This window comes from Ambystoma mexicanum, chromosome 11 (genome assembly GCF_040938575.1).
Source record: "Ambystoma mexicanum isolate Mex_15411 chromosome 11, UKY_AmexF1_1, whole genome shotgun sequence".
NCBI classification, from domain to species: Eukaryota; Metazoa; Chordata; class Amphibia; order Caudata; family Ambystomatidae; genus Ambystoma; species Ambystoma mexicanum.
Window position 1 is genome coordinate 1,455,332,848 of NC_090934.1, and position 22,320 is coordinate 1,455,355,167.

Sequence of the window (22,320 nt, forward strand, 5' to 3'; positions counted from 1 at the left end):
CGGGCTGCGTTCGCAGCTTCTCTAAAGCACCTAAGGGTGCCATTTTTGTCAAAATGGTCCCGTTCTTCTTTTCTTGCCATTTCTCTGTGGAAAGGTCCTTCTTGAGATTTACTCTGCGTGCCAAACCAGGTTTGGTCCCTTTGTTCCTACGCCTTTGGCGGGCTTCAGGACTGAAGACCGCCTCTGGTGCCCGAGTGTCTTGGGTGTGCAGGAAGTGATGAAGGTGCCTGGAACTCTCTGTGCTTAGTCTCCTAAGCAAAGACAGCCACACTGCCGGGTGACAGCTAGGCTGGAATGGAATTGTACGATCAGACCGAGAAAAAAAAGTCTAACAGTACAAAAAGTCAGAAAAATGCTACCACCAAAGGTTAGAACACCAAAAGTTCGAACCTTTGGTGGTAGCATTGTAGGTAAGTATAAAAAAAGAAGAGGCTGCAGGGGTGTCCCCCGCAACACCCCGCTCACCATACTAAGTGTTATAGAGAGCGCGGTGTTGCGGGGGACACCCCCGCAGCACACCCGAAAAGAAAAAAAAGGACCCTGCGGCGCTGGTTCCCGATCACAGGAAGTGAAAGGGAACTGGCGCTGCATGGACTCGGTGTGTAAAAAAGGTAAGTAGAGTTTGTTTATGTTGGGGGTGGGGGAGTGTTGGGGGTGTGGGTATGTAGGGGTTTTGAATGCGTGTTCGCCTGGGAAATGTGCAAAACGTTTGTGGTTGGCACATTTCTCATGCAAACCTTTCTATCGCAGATTTGTCGACAGAAAAATCACGCAGATCCGGCTGGAATGAATGGGAGAAACCTGAATAAAAGGTGAGGCTTTTGGCTTGGAAGGCAGTCGACCACTGGACGAAGGAACCGAAGAAGAACTTGAAGAGGACCCCTGCTGCAACTCCTGGACCGTTGATTTGCCCATTGAAGCCATGCTGCTGTGCTGAAACTCCAAATTCGTATCGACAGAGAAGCCCCTGCAAGGACGACTTCTCACTTTGAGTTGGTGGCACCAATCAACTCCAAAGTAAGCCACCTGGACATCTTCTCGGAGCTGGTTGAATTTCCACAGAGTTGCTGCTGGAAACCGAATAGCCAGGGAGAGGAACACCAGATTGTGTCAGTTGCTTTTAAGTTGGCTAAGAGCCTCAGGAAGATCCACTGGACTCCCAGGAAGGAGGACTGACCGAGCCAGAGCCCCATCAACAGAGTGCGGGACCCCAGAAGCAAGGAATGTCCATCTCGATAGCCAGGAACAGCTATTTGCGGTAGTCACAAGGAGCTGAAACACCAAAGTGCCACTTGTTTGAAGATTGCCGGTTGCGAGCGGTGACCGTCCCATTGCAGTGCAGGAGTCCCCAGAAATCCTCCCTCTTGTCCCCACGACTGCAGCACAGGAACAGTGAGATCTGCAGATCTGCACAGCAACAGAAGTCATCTGCTGCACTTTTTCTTCAATCCTAAGGTACTGTAAAAGTCTGAGAGAACTTACCTCTTGTTGTATTGCATGCATCTTCTACTACTCACAAGCCTAAACAGCTTCTGGCCCTACATTGATTCTTCTTTTCTTCAAAGACTTCTCAAACATTGTGCAAAGACATTTTCTTACCTACCAGAAGTGCTTCAGCTCATATAAACTTTAGCCCATTGACTTTGGCTTAGCCTATTATACTGAATGACTCTACTTAGGGAATCAAAAGTATTTGCCTGCTTGAGAATATTTGTAATCTCTTGTATTGTTCTAAGTGACCTTTCCCCTTGACCAATTCCTAAGAATGTTCTAAATGAAACAGTAAGATAGTAATGTCAACAGCACCCTAGCTATTGAAGTCACCTTAGGGTGTAGGTTGTGACTGTGGGCCATCCCAAAAGGGTCTTTACTGATTTAGAAACTAAGAGTGTGTAGCTTTGGAGTGTTTTTGTGTGTTGCTTTCATATTGCTACCTTCTGAAGGAGGCTTATTCTAACAGACTGATACATTAATAATTGTTTATTCAAGAAACCTTGTGTGTAAGTGTTTATTTGAGTACTTGTCACTGTGAATCTCTGTGCAACTCCCCTACAGCTCACATTGAAGCCTGGCTGCTCAACACGCTACCAACCTGTGTAGTACACGCTTATACCAAAGGTTGGGTTCCTATTGCCAGGAGGTCAGGATTGTTGTAGTGCACCCAAAGGGTACTGCATATAATCTTGCCAAACATCTGGAAACTGGTGTAGCCGACCAGTCTTTCTCCCCAGATCCTTGACAGCTTCTCCCCCCCTCGCCTCGACTGAGGCAGCTATTGGCCCTTCAACAGCTCTGCAAGCCGCCTTTGACATGGTAGCTGATGCAATTGCACCTTCAACTAAGCTGTCCAAACCCGGCAGGCGTACTGCGCCTTGGTACACCTCTGATCTGCGGGCGAAACTAGTGTACACACAGGCTGAGCGTCCCTAGTGTTCCGCCTGTCTGCCGGATGACTGACATTTGCTCAACACAGCCCACCTTGTTTATCACCAGGCTATTAAGTCTGCTTAAACTTTGTACTATACTAATTTCATTTCTCTAGCTGGCAACACGCCCAAAATGCTTTTCTCAGCAGTCAAGAAGCTCTCCTGTTCTGCTTCCATTTCCCCTCAGGTTCATGCATCTCAAGAGCATTTGGACTTGTGTTGTCGCCTCGAGGACGTCTGCATTGTGGGGATTGCCCTGCAGTGGTTTTCCTCTTTTCTTTCCCAGGCTCTCTCACTCCCCCCTTTCCGGTCTTCCACCACCCCTGTGAACTGTGGAACCCCACAGGGCTCCACATATCACCACTTTTGTTTAATGTTTGTCAGGCCCCTGGCCAAGCTGATCCACTCGCATGGGTGTTTCTACTCTTATGCAGACGACAGCCAAAACATTGAGAGTGGACCAGAAACCAGTTGACTCTGCCAGGCACTTGAGATAGTACCTCACATCAAAAGGCAGCTGTATGAGCACTAATTGGCTCGGACTCAATGGAGAGAAGGGTGATTTTATGATAATTGGTCCGCTTGCTCCGTCAGGCGTGGACCTCAGAATTCTGGCCTGCAAGCCTTGGGACTACAGCCTGTTGACTCTCTAAAAAACCTTGGTATCAAGATTGGCTCTTCCTTATCTCTTCAGCCCCAGGTTAGTGGGTTCTGCAAATTAGGCTTTTTACCTCTGCACCCTCGGGCCCCCTTATTGTTATGACTAATTCTGGATTTCATGACTACTACAATGCGGTCCTTCTTGCTCAGCCCAAATACCACATTCGTACACTTCAGATATTGCAAACTTCAGCTGCCTGCCTGGTGGTGGGCATGCCTCATTTTTCCCACACCTCACCTATCTTGACCCAGGTTCACTGGTTGCTTATCGAGTGCCGGATTAAGTACATGAACCGCTCCCTTACCCATCGTGCTCTACGCGGGGGGGAGCGGCCTTTCTCCAGATTGATACAACACATAATTCTAAGCCATACACTCATACGCCATAAACCCCAACACATTCACCACACTCGCATGCCACTCATACACCATACATTGATCTGCGCTATGCAATTCAGTCATGCAACCTACACCATACAATCCTATACACTCTACACCATACATATAGGGCATATGCCATACATACTACCCAATTCAACCTTAACGGTCACTTCAAATATTAGAAGGTTGCATACCATAGTTGGTTGGATTTGTGGCGCCATGGAGTGAATGTTTATACTTCTTTTTCTGGTTCAATTTGTAGTGGAATAGTGTTTGCACTTTTAACGATTTTAATTCTTGTACTTTGTAAACTTTACTTTTTGTTAGATTAACCTTACGTTTTTATTTAAAAAGTGTGTGTCTGTGTACATACACGTAAATCTTTTGTACCATTGTGTTATTCATTCATGTGGTTCAGTTTGTGGCTATGCAAGTTTTCCTATACTCATTTCCTACACCTTTAGTGTAGGACATTACATAAGATCCATTAGGTGAACATTAGATCCATTAGGTGGCATTACATCCAAGAGGAGAAAGTTTGCACTGCACCCTCTGGATAATCAGGAGTTCACATGTATGGCTCCATTGCTTTGAAAGGAAGGAGTTCAACATTTAAAAGTTCAACTAGGAATTTGTGCTGTGGGTTTTGTGACTGTCTCTATTGTCCAGTGAGTGTTGAAGTGCAGACCTCTATTGCTTGTATATAGTCTTGTTCTTTAACATGCCTCTTTCTTTATCCACAGCTGTTTCTGTGATTCAAAGCATCCCGATTTTCAACGAGACGGGGAGGTTTAGCATCCATCTGCCATACCCCCTGAACTTCTCTATCAGGTTTTCAATTTTCCTGCAAATCTACGTAGTGATGATCTTTTTTGGTAAGTCCTGTTTCGTTGAGCTTTTTCGTGCCATATACAGTGGGTGCTTGAGTTGAAGTCTTTTCAGTGCTCCACTTGTGCTTTTTACTCTCGGGTATAAAGTGTACATTTTACCTGGTGCAATAGCTCCCTGTACTTTCTGCTGGCTTTTCTGGGTTTTGTACTGTTTTTCTCAGCCCGTGTTAATTCAAATCCTGACAGAGTGGCTCTGTTTTTGTGTGATCAGCCTTGAGATGCCTTACAACTCTGGCTAGTTAAGTTTTGATTTTCTTTTTGCTGCTTTTCCTCCATAGACATCTATGGAATCCCAAGTTGTTGCTGTTATTTTGAATATGTCCTGAGTTTTGGAGGCAAGTAAATCCTTTTTGCTTTACTTGCCTCTCTTGGCTCATCTGTTTTGGGACACTGGTCAGTCCTTGTGGCAATCTGTGCAGGGGGACTGGCTTCCATTATGGAATTCCATGTTCATTTTACGCTGCACACGTTACCTTAAAGTGAAGTGCGGCAGGGATGCTTTGTGTCCCTTTAACTTTGTCTTTTGCAATTATATAGTTACTTGCATAATGTATCCAAAACGGGCTGGTGTCAGCAGATGTTTTCCTAGTGTGTTTTTTTTTTATATTCTCGTGTGTACTTTTTCATTTTACTGCATAATGCCTTTGAGTACCATATACTATAAAATGACTGTGCCACAAGATGTTTGCCCTGTCCTTTTGCCATTTTGTGGTTTGCCCATCTTCCAGGCCTCACAGGGCTGGATTTGCAATATATTGTAAGCCCTCTACGCGTTAAGGACTATGGGTACAGTAGACGTCACACTAGGGATACTATTACTGATCCGCCCAGTCCATGCCCCTTTTCGAGTTTCGAAAACAAATATAATACTCAGCGATTACCACTAAATGTCGGCCTATGCATAGCATGTGATCTAAGCAAAGCCACAGGCCTCAAAAATATTATACATTACTCACCAAATTCATATTTCTGATGCTTGTATCTGCTTAGATTCACTTGCTTTGCATAGGCCGAAAAACTAGTGGAAGTTGCAGAGTATTGCACATTAAGTTTTTGACTATTGAAGAGGGAAATCGACAGGGCGTTACTGTAATACTATCCGTAGTGTGACATACCCTGTACCCATGATTGCTCATTGTTAGGCAAAGTTTGTATGCAGTACCCTTTGGGACCACTACACACAACTAGGACTACAGGTGTAAGCAAAACCAACCTTTGGTATAAGTCTGTACTACACAAATTTTTGCGGTAGTGTTGCTGAGCAGCCAGGCTTATCTCAAGAGGGGAATGTGAGCTGTAAGGATGTTACAGAGAGGTCTATAATTACAAGTATTCAAACAAACTCTTACACTCAAGGTTTCTCGGTAAAACACTTATTCATTAATTTCACAGTCAGTTATAAAACATTCACTAGAAGGAGGCAATCGATATCACACAAAAATATACTTCCATACTTCACACTGTCAGGTTCTGAGGCATTTAAACTACTTTGAAGGAGGAGCAAAATGGCATTCAGAGTGTTTGAAGTAGTAGCAAAAAGGCATAGGTTAATAAAAAGATTACATTTACTCTTAAACGGTGCAAATAGTTTGAGTTCACCAGAGGAGTCAATTCAATAGGTTAGGCCAAAGTCAATGGGCTAAAGTCTTGTATAGGATAAAGCAGTTCTGGTAGTTAAACAGAAAAGTCTTTGCCAAAGTTCTCAGAAGTAGTTTGTAAAAGAAAGATTCATATTTTGTGTCACAAGGTGACAAGGCCTGCAAGTTGCCAAAGTTTCAAGCACTTTCGCAGTGAGAGGTAAGTTCTCTCGGTCGGGTTTTCACAGTACCTTACAATGAAGAAAAAGAAGCAGCTGAAGACTTCTGTTCTTGCCGATCTGGCTATTCATGAGCCTCAGTCATGGGGACAAGAGGGAGGACATCGGGGGACTCCTGCACTGGGACTGGTTGAAAAGCTGGCAAAGGGCAATTCTTCGATTCCGGTAGCTGTCGTCAAGCACACAAACTGGTGTCCCTCTCCCTGGTTATTATGTTTCCTGCAGCACTCTGAGGAAAATGCAACCACCTCCGAGAATTGTATCCAGGTGGCTTAGTGTCGAGTTGATTGGTCCCACCAGCTCAAAGGGAGAAGTCGTCCTTGAAGGGCTTCTCTGTCGAGATGAACTTGGCAATTTGGACCTGCAGCAGGGCTTCACCGGGCAAACCAACGGTCCAGGAGTTGGAGCAGCCGTCCTCTTCCAGCTCGTCGTCGGTTCTTTCGTTCCAGTGGTCGGCTCTGGGTTCCAAGCCAAGAGACTCTCCTTTTATGCTTTTTCCTCTCATTCATTCCAGCCTAGCTGCCACTCACCCAGCAGGGTGGCTGTCCTTGCCGGACAGTCAGCCAGCCAATCACGCCAGAGTGCATTTGGGTCTCCTAAGAGACTAAGCACAGGGAGTTTCGGGCACCTCCCTCACTTCCTGCCCACCCGAGACACTCAGGCGCTAGAGGCGGTCTTCAGTCCTGAAGCCCACCAAAGGCATAGGAACAAAGGGACCAAACCTGGTTTGGCATGCAGAGACAAACTTAAGAAGGAACTTTCCAAAAAGAAATGGCGAAAAAAGAATACTGGGACCTGTTTTTACAGAGGGTGCTCAGACGCCATCTTGAAAAACATGGCTCCTGCGATTTAACGCTACCGTTGTTCGCGGTCGGGATAAATCATGGTAATTCGTTGTAAAACCACTGCCACCAGCCATTTAGATGGGAAAGGGTAGCATTTGACTGCTACATGAGTTTCTAGACACAGGGAATACTAAGTAACCCCTCCAGCACTCTATTGTAAGATAGGGTGTACTGGGTCTAGGAATTTGGAAAGATTAGTAAAGTCAATTTCACTTTACTTTCTCTGTGAAACAGTAGTTTATCCCAGAGAAGGTATTTAAACCTTGGCACAGCCGAAAAAGGCTTCCCTGTGTCACTGCACTGAGGGTGTTGTGTGACACAAATGAAATGATGCTGCCTATGGAGTTGTCTAAAACTCCACAGTCAAAGAACACAAGAGTAAAACACACATCAAAATACATGAGAGTGGGGGGAAAAAAGGCTCACACTCTCCAGGTAAAAAAATCAAGTCCTCAAAATCCAGCAAAGTTGCTGGGCGGTCTCTAAGGTGAAGGGAATTAGCACATTTATGAGAATTCTCCCCAACACTCATGCATTGAGGTCCCTGAGATTATTTATTTGTGACAAGAGGGACTGTAAGTTGTAAGCGTGAAGTGTAGAGACCATGCCTTCTACTTCAGAGGGGAGGAAGGGTGGGCGCATGTGAATCTAAGCAGATACAAGCATCAGAAATAAGATTACAGTGAGTAGTGTATCCCTTCTCATGCTTGTGGATCTGCTTAACATGCATTGCATAGATTAGCGAGCAGTACTAGTAGGAGATGGGTAATTAGAAGGTAGCGCTGCAAAAAGATGTTTTAGCACCGCTTGTCCCACTTGTGTATCACCCCTAGAATGTGTGTCCAGACAGTGATTTTGGCTGAAGGTGTGTACTGAACTCCCAAGTGGCAGCCTTGCAAATGGCATCTAGAGGCACGTTTGCTATGAAGGCAAAAGGTGCCCCAGGGCCTCCAGTGGGGTGTGCTCTGGGCTTAAAGGACCATGTTCTCTTGGCAAGTGAGTAACCGAGTTAGATGCAGTTCCCAATCCATTTAGAAATTGCTGCTTTAGAGATGGGGGGGGGGGTCCCCTTCCCTTCCAGCGGCTATAGATGCAAGATCCGTCTTCCTGATCCACTTTGTCTATTGAAGGTAGAACATGGCAGCTCTGCATACATCCAGTATGTGTAGACTTCTTTCTGCTGCGTTTTGTGCGTTCTGGAAAAACGCAGGAAGCTCTATAATTTGATTGACATGGCATAGCACCACCTTGTCCTTGTGTATAACTACGAAGGGGTCTTATACTGACATTGTAGTTCATTAACCCCTTCCAATAGAGGTAACGGCTCAGGAAGGCCATCTTGTATGCAAGATGTTAAAGGCTTGCCTTGTGCATAGGCTCGAAAGCAGGCCCCATGAGTCTTGTGAGTACGACATTGAGGTCCCAGCCAGGAATCGGATTAGAGATGGGAGGGTACTGTTTTTTGACTCCCTCCATGAAAGCCTTAACTGCAGGCACCTTCCACCACAAAATTTTATTCCGCGACGTGGTGTAAGCGGAGAGTGGCGCTAGGTGTAGCACTAGATGTCGGCCTATGTATAGCATGTGAATCTAAGCAGATACAAGCACCAGAAATACGTTTACAGTGAGTAATGTATCCCATATTTTCATATATTTTACATTGTTCAAGGGACATTATGGTTTAGTAAAATCGAAAACCCCAAAAATTCAACAGTTATGGTAAGCTATGCAACCATAACTCGCACCACCTCCATGCACTGCTAACACTAACACCCAGGACATCACAATTTTTTATACTTAACATTTTGTCACTTTCGATAAAGTAAAACACAGATTTGCAAAAGCATACTTTCAGGTCCTTGCTGATGGTCCTCGCGCATGTTTGCTGCAATCCTGTCCAGCACTTTGGCTGTAGCCACAAGCACAATTTCTTTCCCCATTCAAACCTATCCCGATTTCGAAACACTTTACCACATAGACTGGTGGCCTTGCCCACTTTAACCGCGTTGCCGGTCCCTCGTGGCCAGATTGTCTTACAATCTGGCCACTGGCCATGGCCACAGGCTATACCTCCAAAGGTATTATCATTATTTTTTGTACCTACGTTATGACACTTTAAGTATCAAAGTATACATATGAAAAATAGTCATATAACTTAGCCCCCACTCCGGGCCATGTTGGAGGGGAAGAGAGAGGGAAGCTCTCTTTTCAAGCTCTGCTCCAGCTGTGGACTGCGGAATGTGTTTGTGGAGGACAAACGCCTCCAGTGCCTCTACTGTCTTCCTCCTGATCACAGGGAAGCAGATTGTGAAATCTTCCTCGGGTTCTCCAAGCGAACCGTGAAGGTTTGTCACAGTAGGCTGGCGGCGTGGCTCAGCACCAAGGCCTCTGCCCTTTGCAGCAAGCAGGGGCATGCCTCACCCAGGATCTGCCAGTCCGAGGAGCAAGCTTTTAAGTCCTTTGAGGGCACTCCATTCGTGGGGGCCCAAGAGATGGCCAAGCACAGCAAGCCCATTTCCACCGGGGTCGCAACGCAAATGGGTTCCGCGACGGGAAGGGCACGCTCATCTTCACCGTCTGCCTCCATCTCCAGCCATCGCTCCAGCTCCTCCTCAAGGAGGAAATCGGCTAACCCGGCAAAGCTGCAGGAAAAGCCTGAGAAGACAAAGGTGCAGGAAAAGGTGTCTGACCTGCTCCAGAAGGCCCAGCCGGCCAAGGTGATGTCGACAATCGAGTTGGTGGCTACCGCCCTCTCGAAGGCCAAAGGGGCTGACCCGGTCAAGGTAGCCCTGGCGGTGCCCAGAGCAAAACTACCCCTGAGGACGCAGGCCTCGGCCAAGCTGGTGGAGAAGTGGATGCCAATCCCTAAGCCCGAAGTAGACTCCTTAGGATGCAAAAAAAGGGGGCCCCCGGGGGTGAAGAGGCCTTGACCAGCACAGATTTATTCCTCGGACGAGGAGAACCAGGTGTCCCTTCACATGATCCAGGATGATGTGGGGAACAATGACGGTGGAAACGCCGACAGGGGTGACGAAGATGCTGACAGCGGCGCAGGGCCCAGTAGGCCTACTGCCCGACCCCCTACAAGCGATGGATCGCTGGACATCCTTTTGACCCTGCACACCCTGGTGTCGGAGATTCAAAAAAAGATGCCAACAACACCACCGGCCCCAATCCCAGTGGCCCCAGACCAGCCTCCAGTGAAAAAAGAGAAAGCAACACCCTACGCTGCTGCATCATCCTCCACACATGCCCCCCCCCCCCCTAGGGACACGGAGACGGACACAGTGACTACTGACACGGAGGATGACATGGCCACGGGGGGGGGGGGGTTAGGAGGGGGTGGCGGTTTGCCACAGCCAAGCCACCGGATAGCGAAGGGAAGAAGTTGGATGCCATGGGAACAAAGGTGATCTACTCAGCGGCATCAACAGTCAAGGCGGATAACGCGCTTTCAATCCTGGCCAGGTATGACGGAGAACTGTGGTATAAGATGTGCCCTGCTGCTGGAATTTCTAACAGACAAGCGGGTCGAGGCGCTTTCCATCCCCCAGGAGTGGGAGATGGCATCGTTATACTGCCATCACTGTGGGCCTGGACGTTGCAGCCACGGGGTTCCGGCAGATGGGGGAACAGTGTCTGCCTTCGTCATTGTGGCTGACTGAAAGCCACCAACTTCCATCAGGAGGTCCAGATGAGGGTGCTGGACATGCCCTTGAGGGACAACCTCTTTGGGAAGGCCGTCGACGAATCATTGCAGGCCATTAAGACGGACACGGAGACAGCCCATGTCCTGGGCACTCTTCAATAACACCGCCCTTCCTTTCATGCCTCCAGTGGGAAATTTGTCCTCTTCGTACCGCCAACCCTCCCAGTCCATGACTCAGGAGGCCGACAGAGGCTGTTCCAAGGCTTTCGGTGGATGGGGCTGACGTCGCTCCCAAGGTGACACGCAGGCCCCGAAGCAAGATTGAACCATCCAGGCTGTCTTGCCCCCACCAATGCACCATGGTGGGAGGCCACGAGTTCCAGCGGATCCCTCCAGTGGCCCGGCAAGAGCAGCACATCCGTGGGCTCCTGCAGGAGGTACAGGCCATGATAAGAAAAGGGGCGATAGAACTGGTTCCAAAATGACTCCGGGGCTCCGGAGTCTACTTCAGATACTTCTTGGTAAAGAAGACCAGGAGCTGGCGGCCCATTCTAGACCTACGGCATCTCATACCTCAAGTCCCAGACATTCAGGATAGTCGCGTTGCAGCACGTGCTCAGCCAATGGAAGAAGGGGGGACTTCCTGACGTTGCTGGATCTGGAGGACGCATACGTCCACGTCCCATTCACGTGGAGCATCAGAAGTTCCTGCACTTCGAAGTGCAGGGAAGGCACTATAAATTGAAGACCCTCCCCTTCAGACTGAAGTTGGCGCCCAGGGTGTTTACGAAGTGCCGGACATCAGTTGTGGCCCATCTGTGTCTACAGGGGATACATGTGTACCCGTACCTCGACGCCAAGTCAAGGGAACTGGCCGTCGAACACACAGAGAGGGCCGTCTGGCTGCTGACGGTTTTATGGTTCTCCGTCAACTATCCAAAGTCCTGCTTAATCCCATCGCAGAATGCGCTGTTTCTGGGGGCCAGACTCAACATGGTCTCCTGCCTGACGGCTCCCTCGAAGGAGCGGATAGCGGCCCCGCTGGGCATGGTGCAATGGCTGTTGACACTGAAGAGCACTGTGGACCATCAAGTTGCTGCTCGGCATGATCGTGCATTTACCTGATCGGCTCTGCAGGTTGCGGATGCGACCCCCTTCCGGAGTTCCTGGACGTTCGCTGGATCTAGGAGTCCGGAAGCTTTGCAAACAAGATTGCTCTCGATGAGGAGTTCCGTCGAGGGATAAGGTGGTGGGGTGTACGCTCCAAAGTCGCCAGGGGCACAGGTTTTCAGAGCCCCTCGTACCAGGAGACGGTCACCACGGACGCTTCCCTGGAGGGCTGGGAGCAGACACTGGACATCTCCACGCAAGAGGCTTGTGGCTGCCGGAGGAGAGGGATCTCCACATCAATATCCTGGAGCTGCAGGCATTGTTTTGGGCCCTCAAGTCGTTTAAAGCGGTGAAGGTCTTCACGGACAACACCACCACGATGTTCTACATCAGGAAGCAAGGGGGCATCAGATCCCCGGTGCTCTCCAGTGTTGTGCAGGCTTTATGGCACTGGGCCGTCGCCCAAGAGATGTTCCTCTTCCCCTTTCACCTGGCGGGAGTCAAGAACATCATCGCCGACTCCCTCAGCAGGGAACTGCACTCTTGCCATGAGTGGGCACTTCGACAGGATCAAGTGTACCGGCTGTTCCGCAAGTGTGCCAGTCCCCAGATCGATCTGTATGCGACACCGACAAACGCCAAAAGCCAGAGGTTCAGCAGCAGGTGCCACCACCGAGGAGCATTGGGGACCTGTTCTCCTTCCTATGGAAAGGTCAGTTCCTATACACGTTGGCTCTCCTGCTGCGAGTCATCAATCAGCTCAAAGGGTGCTGATGCAGGATGATCATCGTCACCTGGGGGTGGCTGAGGCAGATTTGATACCCGGACCTTCTCAGCCTGTCAACGTCCCCTCCAGTTAAGCTGCCAGCGGTTGCGGATCTGCTCACCAGAGAAGGAGGTGCAATCCTGCATCACGACCCAGGATCGCTGAACTTTAAGACTTGTCTCCTGCAGCCTTAGAGTTTGGACGGTACGAGTTGCCGGTGGACTGCAGGGAGGTCCTTGCTAGAGCGTTGCTGACTCTTAAGTGCTACGGACACAAGTGGAAGCGTTCCCTATGTGGTGCCGGGCACAGAAGATCAATCCTTTGAGGGTCACGGCCCTGCACATACTTCCGTACTTGCTGTCTTTGGCCAAGGCAGGGCTGGCGCACGCCTCTATCAAGGTTCATCTGGCGCCTAACTCCCACTACACCAGATCTCCAGGACGGTCTTCTTTGGTACCACCATCTGATCAAGGAGTTCCTCAAAGGATTTTTTCGATCGTTCCCGCCGGTGAAGGCGCCTGCCCCGTCGTGGGATCTCAACGTGGTACTGACGAGGCTCATGTCATGAGGGCCCCCTTCAAGCCTATCCATCAGGCCCTTCTCAAGTTCCTATCGTGGAAAACGGCTTTCCTTGTGGCCATCACACCTGTCGGGAGGGTGGGTGAGATTCAGGACCTATGCTGCAAACAGCCGTATCTGACTTTTCACGACTCCAGTGTGGTGCTGCGGATGCACCCCTCCTTACTTCCAAAGGTTCTGTCGGAATTCCATTCCAACAAGCCTTTGGTGCTGCCTGTGTTCTTCTCGAAACTTTTGGCGCCGGCTGAAAGGACTTTGCACCCGCTGGATGTGGCTGGTGCGCTGAAGTTCTATCTGGCACGCACAAAGAGTTTCCAGAAGAAGTCTCAACTATTCGTGAAGTTTGGTCCTGTGAACCGTGGGAGCAAGGCTTCCATCTCCTGGTGGCTCTCCGGCTGTATCACATACTGTCATTGTTTGGCAAACCAACCGCTGCCCAGCCGTCCAAGAGCCCATACCACCAGAGCGATCGCTGCGACGACGACGTTCCTGTCTGGTGTGCCCCTGCTGGATATCTGCAGGGCTGCTACATGGAGGTCTATGCACACCTTCACAAGATTCTACTGCGTCTACAGGGATTCCAGGGAGGAGTCCAGGGTCGGCCATGCAGTGCTACGCAACCTGTTCGCTTCAAGGTTAGCCTGTTCCGGTGGTAAGAATAATTGTTTCTGTTGAGCCTTACCCCACCTCCCATGGTTGTGTAATGTTGTACTGCTATGTATTCTTTATTCATGAGCATGTGAATCCATGGCAGTCTCAATGCTGGAGAAGGAACAAGTTACTTACCTGTAACTATAGTTCTCCAGCACAGGTCTGGCATGGATTCACATGCAAGCCCTCCTGCCGTTCCCTATGCGGCTCTTCTTGGTCATACTGCCACTTTACATGCTTACCAAATGTGAAGATGACTGCCAAAGGAGGGGTTTAGGGAAAGGGCAGTCATTGACTGGGGGCAGTATGACCCAGAGTTCAGTGATAGGTTTAAAGGAGAAAGACAGTTTGTAAGTGAAAGTGAAGCTGTTTTTTCTTTTACTGAGGATTCCCAGCCTGATGGCAGGGAATATTCATGAGCATGGGAATCCATGCAGACCCATGCTGTTAGTTTGTTTTAGTTTTATCACTTGTATTGTATTACTACTTGTATGCTGGAGAACTATAGTTAATAACCCACAACGATGTGGCCCGCTTCATTGACAACATAATGCGAACAAGGTTAGAGCGTTGAATTTGTATTTTACTGATTGGTTTTGTATGTATATTTCTTTTTTTTTTTTACGCAAGCATTTTTTAGGGGGGCAACTTGTGTGCAAAAAAGCATGCTGCCTACTTTTTGAGTATTTTATCGCTTGGATAAGTAATACTCGAGTCCAAAAGTAGTTCTGCAACATATAGTTGTGATACGGTCCCTATGTACGTTGTTTGGCAACCAATGATGGTTTCAGCGATACCACTGTTGCAGGAGGAATTTAAGCCCTTAATAAGAACAATTGTGGAAGATTCATTGATTTTGGAGGAGGGATTTTGTTCGATGCTGAAAAGAAGTAGGCAAAGAAGCTGCAGCTGGCAGTGGTGCAGGGTTCCTCTGGCTCAGGACTCTGCTTCTAAGGCTGGTATCAGCTTGAAAAGGCCAAAGGGAATTTAATGGTAGCCTCACAGGGCACGACCCAGCCACAGAAGGATCGGCAGGAGGGTGGCGTTGCGATAACAGGACATGTCGGGACAGGCCCATGGGGCTTCCCAGATGGGGGAGATGGAACCAGGGCACTTGCATGCTCTTCTCAGGGTAAGGAAACTCATGGACCAGATGGCCGATAGAGCTTATTCCCCTTTCCTTTGTGTGTGAGCTCTTACTGACTTGCCTGGCTGTGCTTGTAGGGAGAGTAGCCATTGGCTGACCACGTTCTGTTTGGATGAGATGCATGGGGGGGGGATTTGTACACTCACACCCCACTCGAAGGGAGATGAGAGCAGAAACCTTTATCCACTCTCCTCTTGTTTACTGCTGTAACTCTGAACATGCACCACTGGATGGCCTGCTGCTCGAGGAAGGGCCGAAGCTCTGCACCAGCATACTTCGAGAATCTGCCGAACGGACTGCGATGCACTGCGTCTCCAGAAGTAACAGACTACTGCGCTTCTTCCCCCAGATCCGGTAGGGACCCCAGGATCACTTCTCCTTCTTGAAGGCCCTGTCTCCCTGAAGCATGCGATGGTGCCTGCATCAATGAATCCAGAAGTGAGACGCCTTTGCTACGGTTACCCTGAAGAAGCCTTTTGGCAGTGAAGAACGATTACCGACTGGTCAATTTCATCTCGTTTTCTCAGTTCAGCACTCTGGTGAGGGACGTCAAGGAGTGGAGTCAAGGATTCGATCTTCTAAAGGCTGTGTACTGCACAGTGGCCACACGTCCTAGACTATTGGCTATTTGCAGCCCGTGAAGGTCACTGCTCGTTGTGGGAGGGTAATTTCAAGAGTGATTGGTCTCACCAGGGGAGAGTCGTCCTCTTAGGAGTTCTCCAGACGCATGGAAAAAGGGGTTCGAGCAGCAGCGATTACACAGAAGGCATCTCCAGTCATCTGGAAGTGCCTGCAGACATCTCTCCTCTGCTTCCTCCTCAATACTTCTGTTCCAGGGGTCAGCTTGTCTTCAGCCTCAGGATCCATGCCTCCTATGCGGGAACTCAGCCAATCAGCACCCTTGCACCATTCAAACTGGGTGGTGGCTGTCCTTTGAGGACAGCCAGCCCTCCAGTTGGAACTGGTACCAGGCGGGCACCCCAGAAGGCAAAGAACAGCCGAGTTTCGGAGTCCTCCCCGTTTCTTGCCTCAGACACACTGCCTTGCCAGGCTTCACAAAGGATTCCCGCTGCATACAAAAGACAAACCAGGACCTCCTCCACCCGGCACGGCAGAAGGACCAATAAGAGACCAGCAAACAAGAAATGGCGGAAAGGATACACGGTCACCATTTTGGGTCAGTGTTTGACCCTTCTGTGCACTAACGCGGCTGTGAATACAGCCTGGAAGTAAACATTGCCCAAAAGTAGTTAGCATAAAACCAGTGCCACCAGCCATTCAGTTTAGCCTGTCACTGTAACCAAAAAGTTACAGAAGCAGTGAGAAAGGGGATAATTTGTAGCCCCTCAGCAGGGTGTGCTGATCTCACAATAGGAAAACGTAGGAAGGATAAAATGATCCCCCTACAACAGAAAATAAAAAGGGAAGCCCAATGGGCTCCCAGCAACACTGCACAGAGAGTTGTTTTATGGTAAAGCCAAAGGACAGATGCCTTAAAACTTGAAGGAAGGTATAACTCGGAACAAGAAAAAGGTCTAAAAAGAAATACAAAAGTATCCCACCAGATAGAGTAAACGAATGAGTGCGCGCTCACAGTCAAGTGAGCGGTTTTGCAGAGAGTTACTCTGTGCAGGCAATCTCTTGGAAACCTCAACCTCACCTTGGAAGCTGCATACATTTCAGGACCTCACGCTCACAGCCAAGTGAGCAAAGGTAGCGGTTTTGCAGCTTTGGGCCAAAGGGATGAATCTTTACACGGTTACAAAATGAACACTCGGTAAGATTGGAAGCAATACGCTGACTGACTGCGATATTGTGATACTCAAGTGTGCATTCTACTCACTCTCCTAGTAAGTATCAGCAATCTTTCCAAATAACACAAGTGTAGTACACGTGTGAGTGCGACTGGAGGACTAAGGTGTCCTTTGAGCCTCACACGTGGTACCCGTAATTAATTGTGTGAGCGTGACTGTGGGACAAAGGAGTCCTTGGAACCTCATACAAGACTCTGCCGATAATTGCTGTTTAACTGGAAATGTTCTAGTGTGCAGCCTCTTTTTCAATTGCATGTCTAAATTGCGCAACAGCAAAACCTGGGAACGAGTAACAAGAGTTGTAAAACATTAAATTTACCAGTACTTGCTTCTAACACCATATCGGATATAATGCTAATTAAGCAAATACCATCAGGGGAGGTGAATGCAAATACAAGTACCGAGATGTCCATGCATTTCCCGCATAAATCACTGGAAGAACTTCCCATTACATCATTTGCCTCTATTTGATCTCAGAGTCCCTACACCTTCACCCCTGGGAGGGGTGTGAATGATTAAATTGAGTGAGTCGGGACTTGAATCCTCCACCTCTCTAGTAGGGAAAAGGGAAATTATCAAAGGTCGACATCCAAAAGGTAATGAGTGCAATTGTTTGCCATGTATCTCCAAATTGGACAGTGAGCTGTGTCCCGTTAAGAGCTCAATAAAGTCCTCATCGGACCAGGCCCAAGAATCTCCAAGCAACCCAGTATTAGTAAGAACCACAGTGCAGGTACATCAATCTACCACTGACCACAATGACTATAAACCCTTCATTTTCGGAAATAAGTTGCAGAAAAATAGGAAGGATTTCTTTACTAGATTGGGAGCAAGAGCAACCCTTACAGAAGTAGGCACTGGTGGCAAAGATCGCCGAACAAGTGATCCATCCCTGAGTGTCTTAGACCGCAGTTTGCTATAGGCCTACTGTTTGGTAAAAGAAGACTAAAAAAACACACTAACCAGGGCTGAGAAAGAATTAAGAGAAGTTGGTGATATTAGCTAGAATAATGGCTCGAGAATTGAACTACATGCCGAACCTGCCTCCTTTCTTACAGAGCACCTGTCCTTTGATTCAATGGCGGAGGTTTTGAAGTTAACACAGGCGCTGTTAAATGCGACCTTAGAAGAGATGGATGAGAAAGTTATCACTACCATCAATTTCAGCTTTAAATATAGTGCTAAGCTCTTTTGTAAACCTCTTTTCCAAGCAGCTGAAATAAAACTTGCAGTAGAGTTTCTGAGTGGGATGCTTGAAAGTCACTGCTCTGATTTTTCAATATTTGAAGCTAAAACAGCCTCACTCACAGACCTCAAACAAGAGGTGGAGCTCATATCATCTACATTGCGTGAACATCAAACCGCTATTACACATCGCTTGGATCAGCAGCCTATAAATGAGGCTTGCAAAAAAGCCCAGGAGGTTGAATCCTTGGAAGTTCTGGAAATCCTAGACACGGATAAATGTGTAGAACAGTCACTCTCAACCCACGGAGGCTCAGTTGAAAGAACAGTTGCCCAACGAGAACAAGTTGTTGAATAAATCTTCAGAGAAGGAGAAACATGAGAAATCTGAAATTCAAGATCAACAGCCAATGAATACGATGGAACCGTCAGTCTGGGAGTAATAAGAGGAACTGCAAGAAAAAGAAGAAAAAATATGGAAACCAAATTAAAGGCTCTAGGAAATACTTGGATCATTTAGAAGATCCATGTTCCCAAGAGTCTGAGGCAAATGAAGAGGGTCATGAAAGGAATTTGGAAAGAGACCCTCAAGTTCATCTTCCACCTGACTAACTTCTACAACTAAGACCACAATGATGGGTGATGGTGTAGGGAGTAAGCAAGTTCTAACAGCGGAGGATCATATTCAGCAGAAACATTAGGCCAACTCAGAAACCCAGGTGTATGAGGATTCAATGAAAACAGCATGAGAGGAGTTAAGGGGCAGAATGACATTGAATAGCGCTTTGCCAAGAGAACGATGGAGCCCGATCTTTCCTATTGGAAAGTATAAAGAAACATCTTTGGCCACAACGGTGATTCAGATGAATAATAGCCGGGAGGTGCTGTCGAAGGAATCATTAACTGGTGGGAATGCCTTTATGCAGCCCAGAATTATTATCTTTTTATTTAGTTTGTTACAAACATTTAAAAAAAGAAGAAAAGGGACAAATCGCACATCGTATGAGTAATGTAAAACGATTCCTATAAGATCTGATAACATAGTTCTTATCAATGTTTGGGTTTCCTCTCTCAGATTTTTCCTCAGTTAATAGTAGTCCAGGTTTAGCCTAATTCTTCCATGTTGTCATCTGCTACTATTAGTAGCTTGGTTAGTTGGTCCAGGTAGGTGGTTAGTGCAAAAATCATTTTTTTGTTCGTTCCATTACAACACAGTAACCATCAATCTTCACCACTGAGGAGCGGCCTTTCTTTTATGAGAGGCCCAATAGGTCTAGTTCTCAAGGATCTTAATGCTGGACAAAATAGTGTTAAGTTGTTAAGTGCTTTTAGGTTTCCGCTGTGTCATTGCAAAATCTGCACTTGTCTTTAAATGGGCAGGTTTTACTGCATTACTATGAGCTCTTTGGTCGGAAATAATTATGATTAAATTTCATGTAGAGATTCCTATGGTGTTGGCTTGAAAATTTCTCTAAATCATTGTGTAGTTTGTTTAGAGCTTTGGACTCGCTACCAATATTTTGAGTCCACTTGTGTTTAAGTCTCTGGTCTATAGTATTAATCCAATCTTGGTACCATAGTTTCTTTTTAACCTGCTCGGGATTCGTTTGGAGCATGTCCATGCTGGTATTAAGGGCCTCAAGGGTTTCCTCACACCGTTCAGCCCATTGGTTGAGTATGGGATCATTCTGCAGCTACGGGGCATGTGTAAGATGGCGATCTGTCATCTATTGCCGTTTTCCTGTAGAGTGACGGCATACTCCACGTCACGCTGGCATTTATTGAGGTGAGTCCCTATTCGTATCTCATACAAGCTGTTGAGACACCTTTCCGTAATCGTAGCACTGTTCATATAAAAGGTTTCAAGGGTTGACCATAGTGTCCAGGGACATCCTAATGCACACTCTGCTATGTGAATCAATGCTGGTACACCTTTTGTCTATAGAAAAAGATTACTGCCTTCAACGAGAATCTGCAAAAATGTTTACTGATCAGGTTTTGTGCTATCAATTGTTTTTTGCTTTTGTTCTTTCCACCCAGGGAGCGTCATTTATATTAGAGTTTACCCACATCCCTAAGTATTTTGTGTGATTTACACAATTTGTTTCCTTTCCAAGGTGCCAATTTTTTTTGTTGCCTTTCCTTCCTTTTGTATTTTGTAGTGTCAGAATTTCAGATTTCAAAGGTTTGATGTTTAGACCATTCGCTTCTATATTTAACACAGAGATGGAGACTGGATTGACAGTTCAAGATACAGGGTGCATACTTTAATTTCCAGCATGTTGCTTGATTGAAATAGCATCGCTTCTTTGGGTGCTCTCACAATACAGCCTCCTTTCGTAAGCTGGTTTGGAACTTGCCGACCGGTTGTGAGAAAGCACATGGCCGCTCAACCTCAGCGCTCCGGCCGCCGATTACAGGAAGCAGGGCCCCAGCCGTCCCGACTGCATGTGTCGCCCAATACCCTGAGCTGCAGGACCAGAGATAAACAGTCAACAGAGGCAACCTCCTGCAAAGCCACCTCTCCGCTGCACCCAGAAGACTCAGTGGAACACACAGAGGCACACAGGGCTGGGTAGGTCTGCTAATGCCGAGTTCAGCCTCAAGCGCGATTTCTGGCACCATGGGCATGGTTTGAGTAAGTGAGGGACATGAGGTGCGTGAATATACAGGCAAGTGAACTGGCTAATGCAAATCCTGACCCTGTTCGGCCAACGCGATGTTGTCAGTTAGTTGGCGTGATGCGCTTACCTCTTCGTTATGGGCTGTTCTTTCTTCCCGCTTCTCCAAAGGCGGGATGACGGATAATATGGAAATTCCGTGCCATGTTTGAAGTCTTATTTTCTAGTGATAGCTGCTGTGGCCGCCCATGCTCTGACACATTTCCTGCATTCTTCATTTGGTGAAGGGATCATCCATCCTGGAGCTGCCATTAAACCCCTGTTCAACCCAGGGAAACACAGGAAACTCTCAAGACACTCTGCGATGCTTTGCGTCGGTAGTGAGGGTTTAAAGGCTTGGCTCCTCCTCATTTGAAAGCAACAAAATACTCCCATCAGCAGCAGATAAGCAGAGGTTTTTCAAGGAACCTCCACACAGGAAACACGCCAGAAGTATGGAAAAGCCCGGATCTAACCAACCGGAATTGAATAAAAATACAGATCAAATTAAAGATGTTAATCAAAGTGGGGAGGTACAATCGACTGGCCCAATAGAGGATCTATCTAATACATTCTTTGAACGCTTGAATTTATGGATAGAATCGATTGGTGGCAGAGAGAGGGAAATTGTGCTAAAATCACCAGACCGTATTGAAAGTGGTAAAAGAAATTCCTGAATTATACCTGTTCTCCTCTCTGGACATTGATTACATTCATTTTCCATTTGAAAGTACAACCGAGGTTGTATAAGTTGTCCTGCAATCGCGTTTGGGGTTTAATGCTCTCATGGCTGTGGCTGGTGCCCTTCTAAACAAAGGTTTTAGAATATCCATCACTCAACCTAAAGATAAATTGCACACAAATATTGGGGCTTGGGATAACCCCACGGAGGCGGAAACTCTGTTGCACAAGGAAGGAGAAATACACTCAAAGGGAAATTCGACTGAGCCGATTGTAAACAGTAGGATCTGGGCTGTCTTGCCAGATATACTGACACAAGTCTTCAGTAAACTGAATGGAAGTAATCCTTTGCTCTAGCCAGCCCAACAGTGGGAGTAATTAGTTGGAACACTCTAAGGACACAGAAGCTTCATGTGTGATGAAACCTGTAAGGACATTTGTTTCGAATATGACATCATTTTGCTACAGGAGACTTGGCTGCTGACAGAAATTGTGATGGACGGCTTCACGACATGGTGCCAAGTCGCTCTGACTAACAATATGGGGAGACCCTCTGGGGGTCGTATAGCCTCCGGAGACTCAAAATTCAGAAAGGTTGAGTTAATATCAAGCTGTTTCTATGGTATTTTAGCAGTGTTATTGACTAGGGATTGTAATTTAGATAAGAATCCTCTGTTGCTGTTAAATGTCTATCATAGTCCAATGTGACTCTCAGTGGAATTTGCTTTAATCAAGTAGTAGACGTCATCTTGGGATGTGTGAATAGAATTGGGCCTTTGTCTATGCTAATTGTGGGGGATTTGATGCTGCTTGTTTAATTCCAGAGAATATCAGTGGGAAGATGGGTCCAGTGGTGGAGAGGGGTATGAAATGGGTGGGGTTTTGTAAAGACTAGGACTTGTTAATTTGTAATGGCAACATACAGGGAGACTGTCTCCCACAAACCTACTTGGAAAGGAAACCCCTCAAACTCCTTAATAGATTACATGATCATTTCACGCAACCTATTCCAAGGTTGCAAAGAATTCGTTGTGAGAGACACATCGAACAGTGATCACAA

At 47.3% G+C, this 22,320-nt stretch overlaps 1 protein-coding gene across 2 annotated transcripts in view; it reads left to right on the top strand.

Moving 5' to 3' along the window:
- HACD3 (3-hydroxyacyl-CoA dehydratase 3) overlaps positions 1-22,320 on the top strand; it is a 219,556-nt gene that overhangs the window by 175,749 nt on the left and 21,487 nt on the right. For both annotated transcript variants that reach the window (XM_069625114.1, XM_069625115.1), the window contains exon 10: positions 4,211-4,342. In XM_069625114.1, coding sequence (XP_069481215.1) covers positions 4,211-4,342 — 132 coding nt within the window. The remainder of the gene's footprint in view (positions 1-4,210; positions 4,343-22,320) is intronic.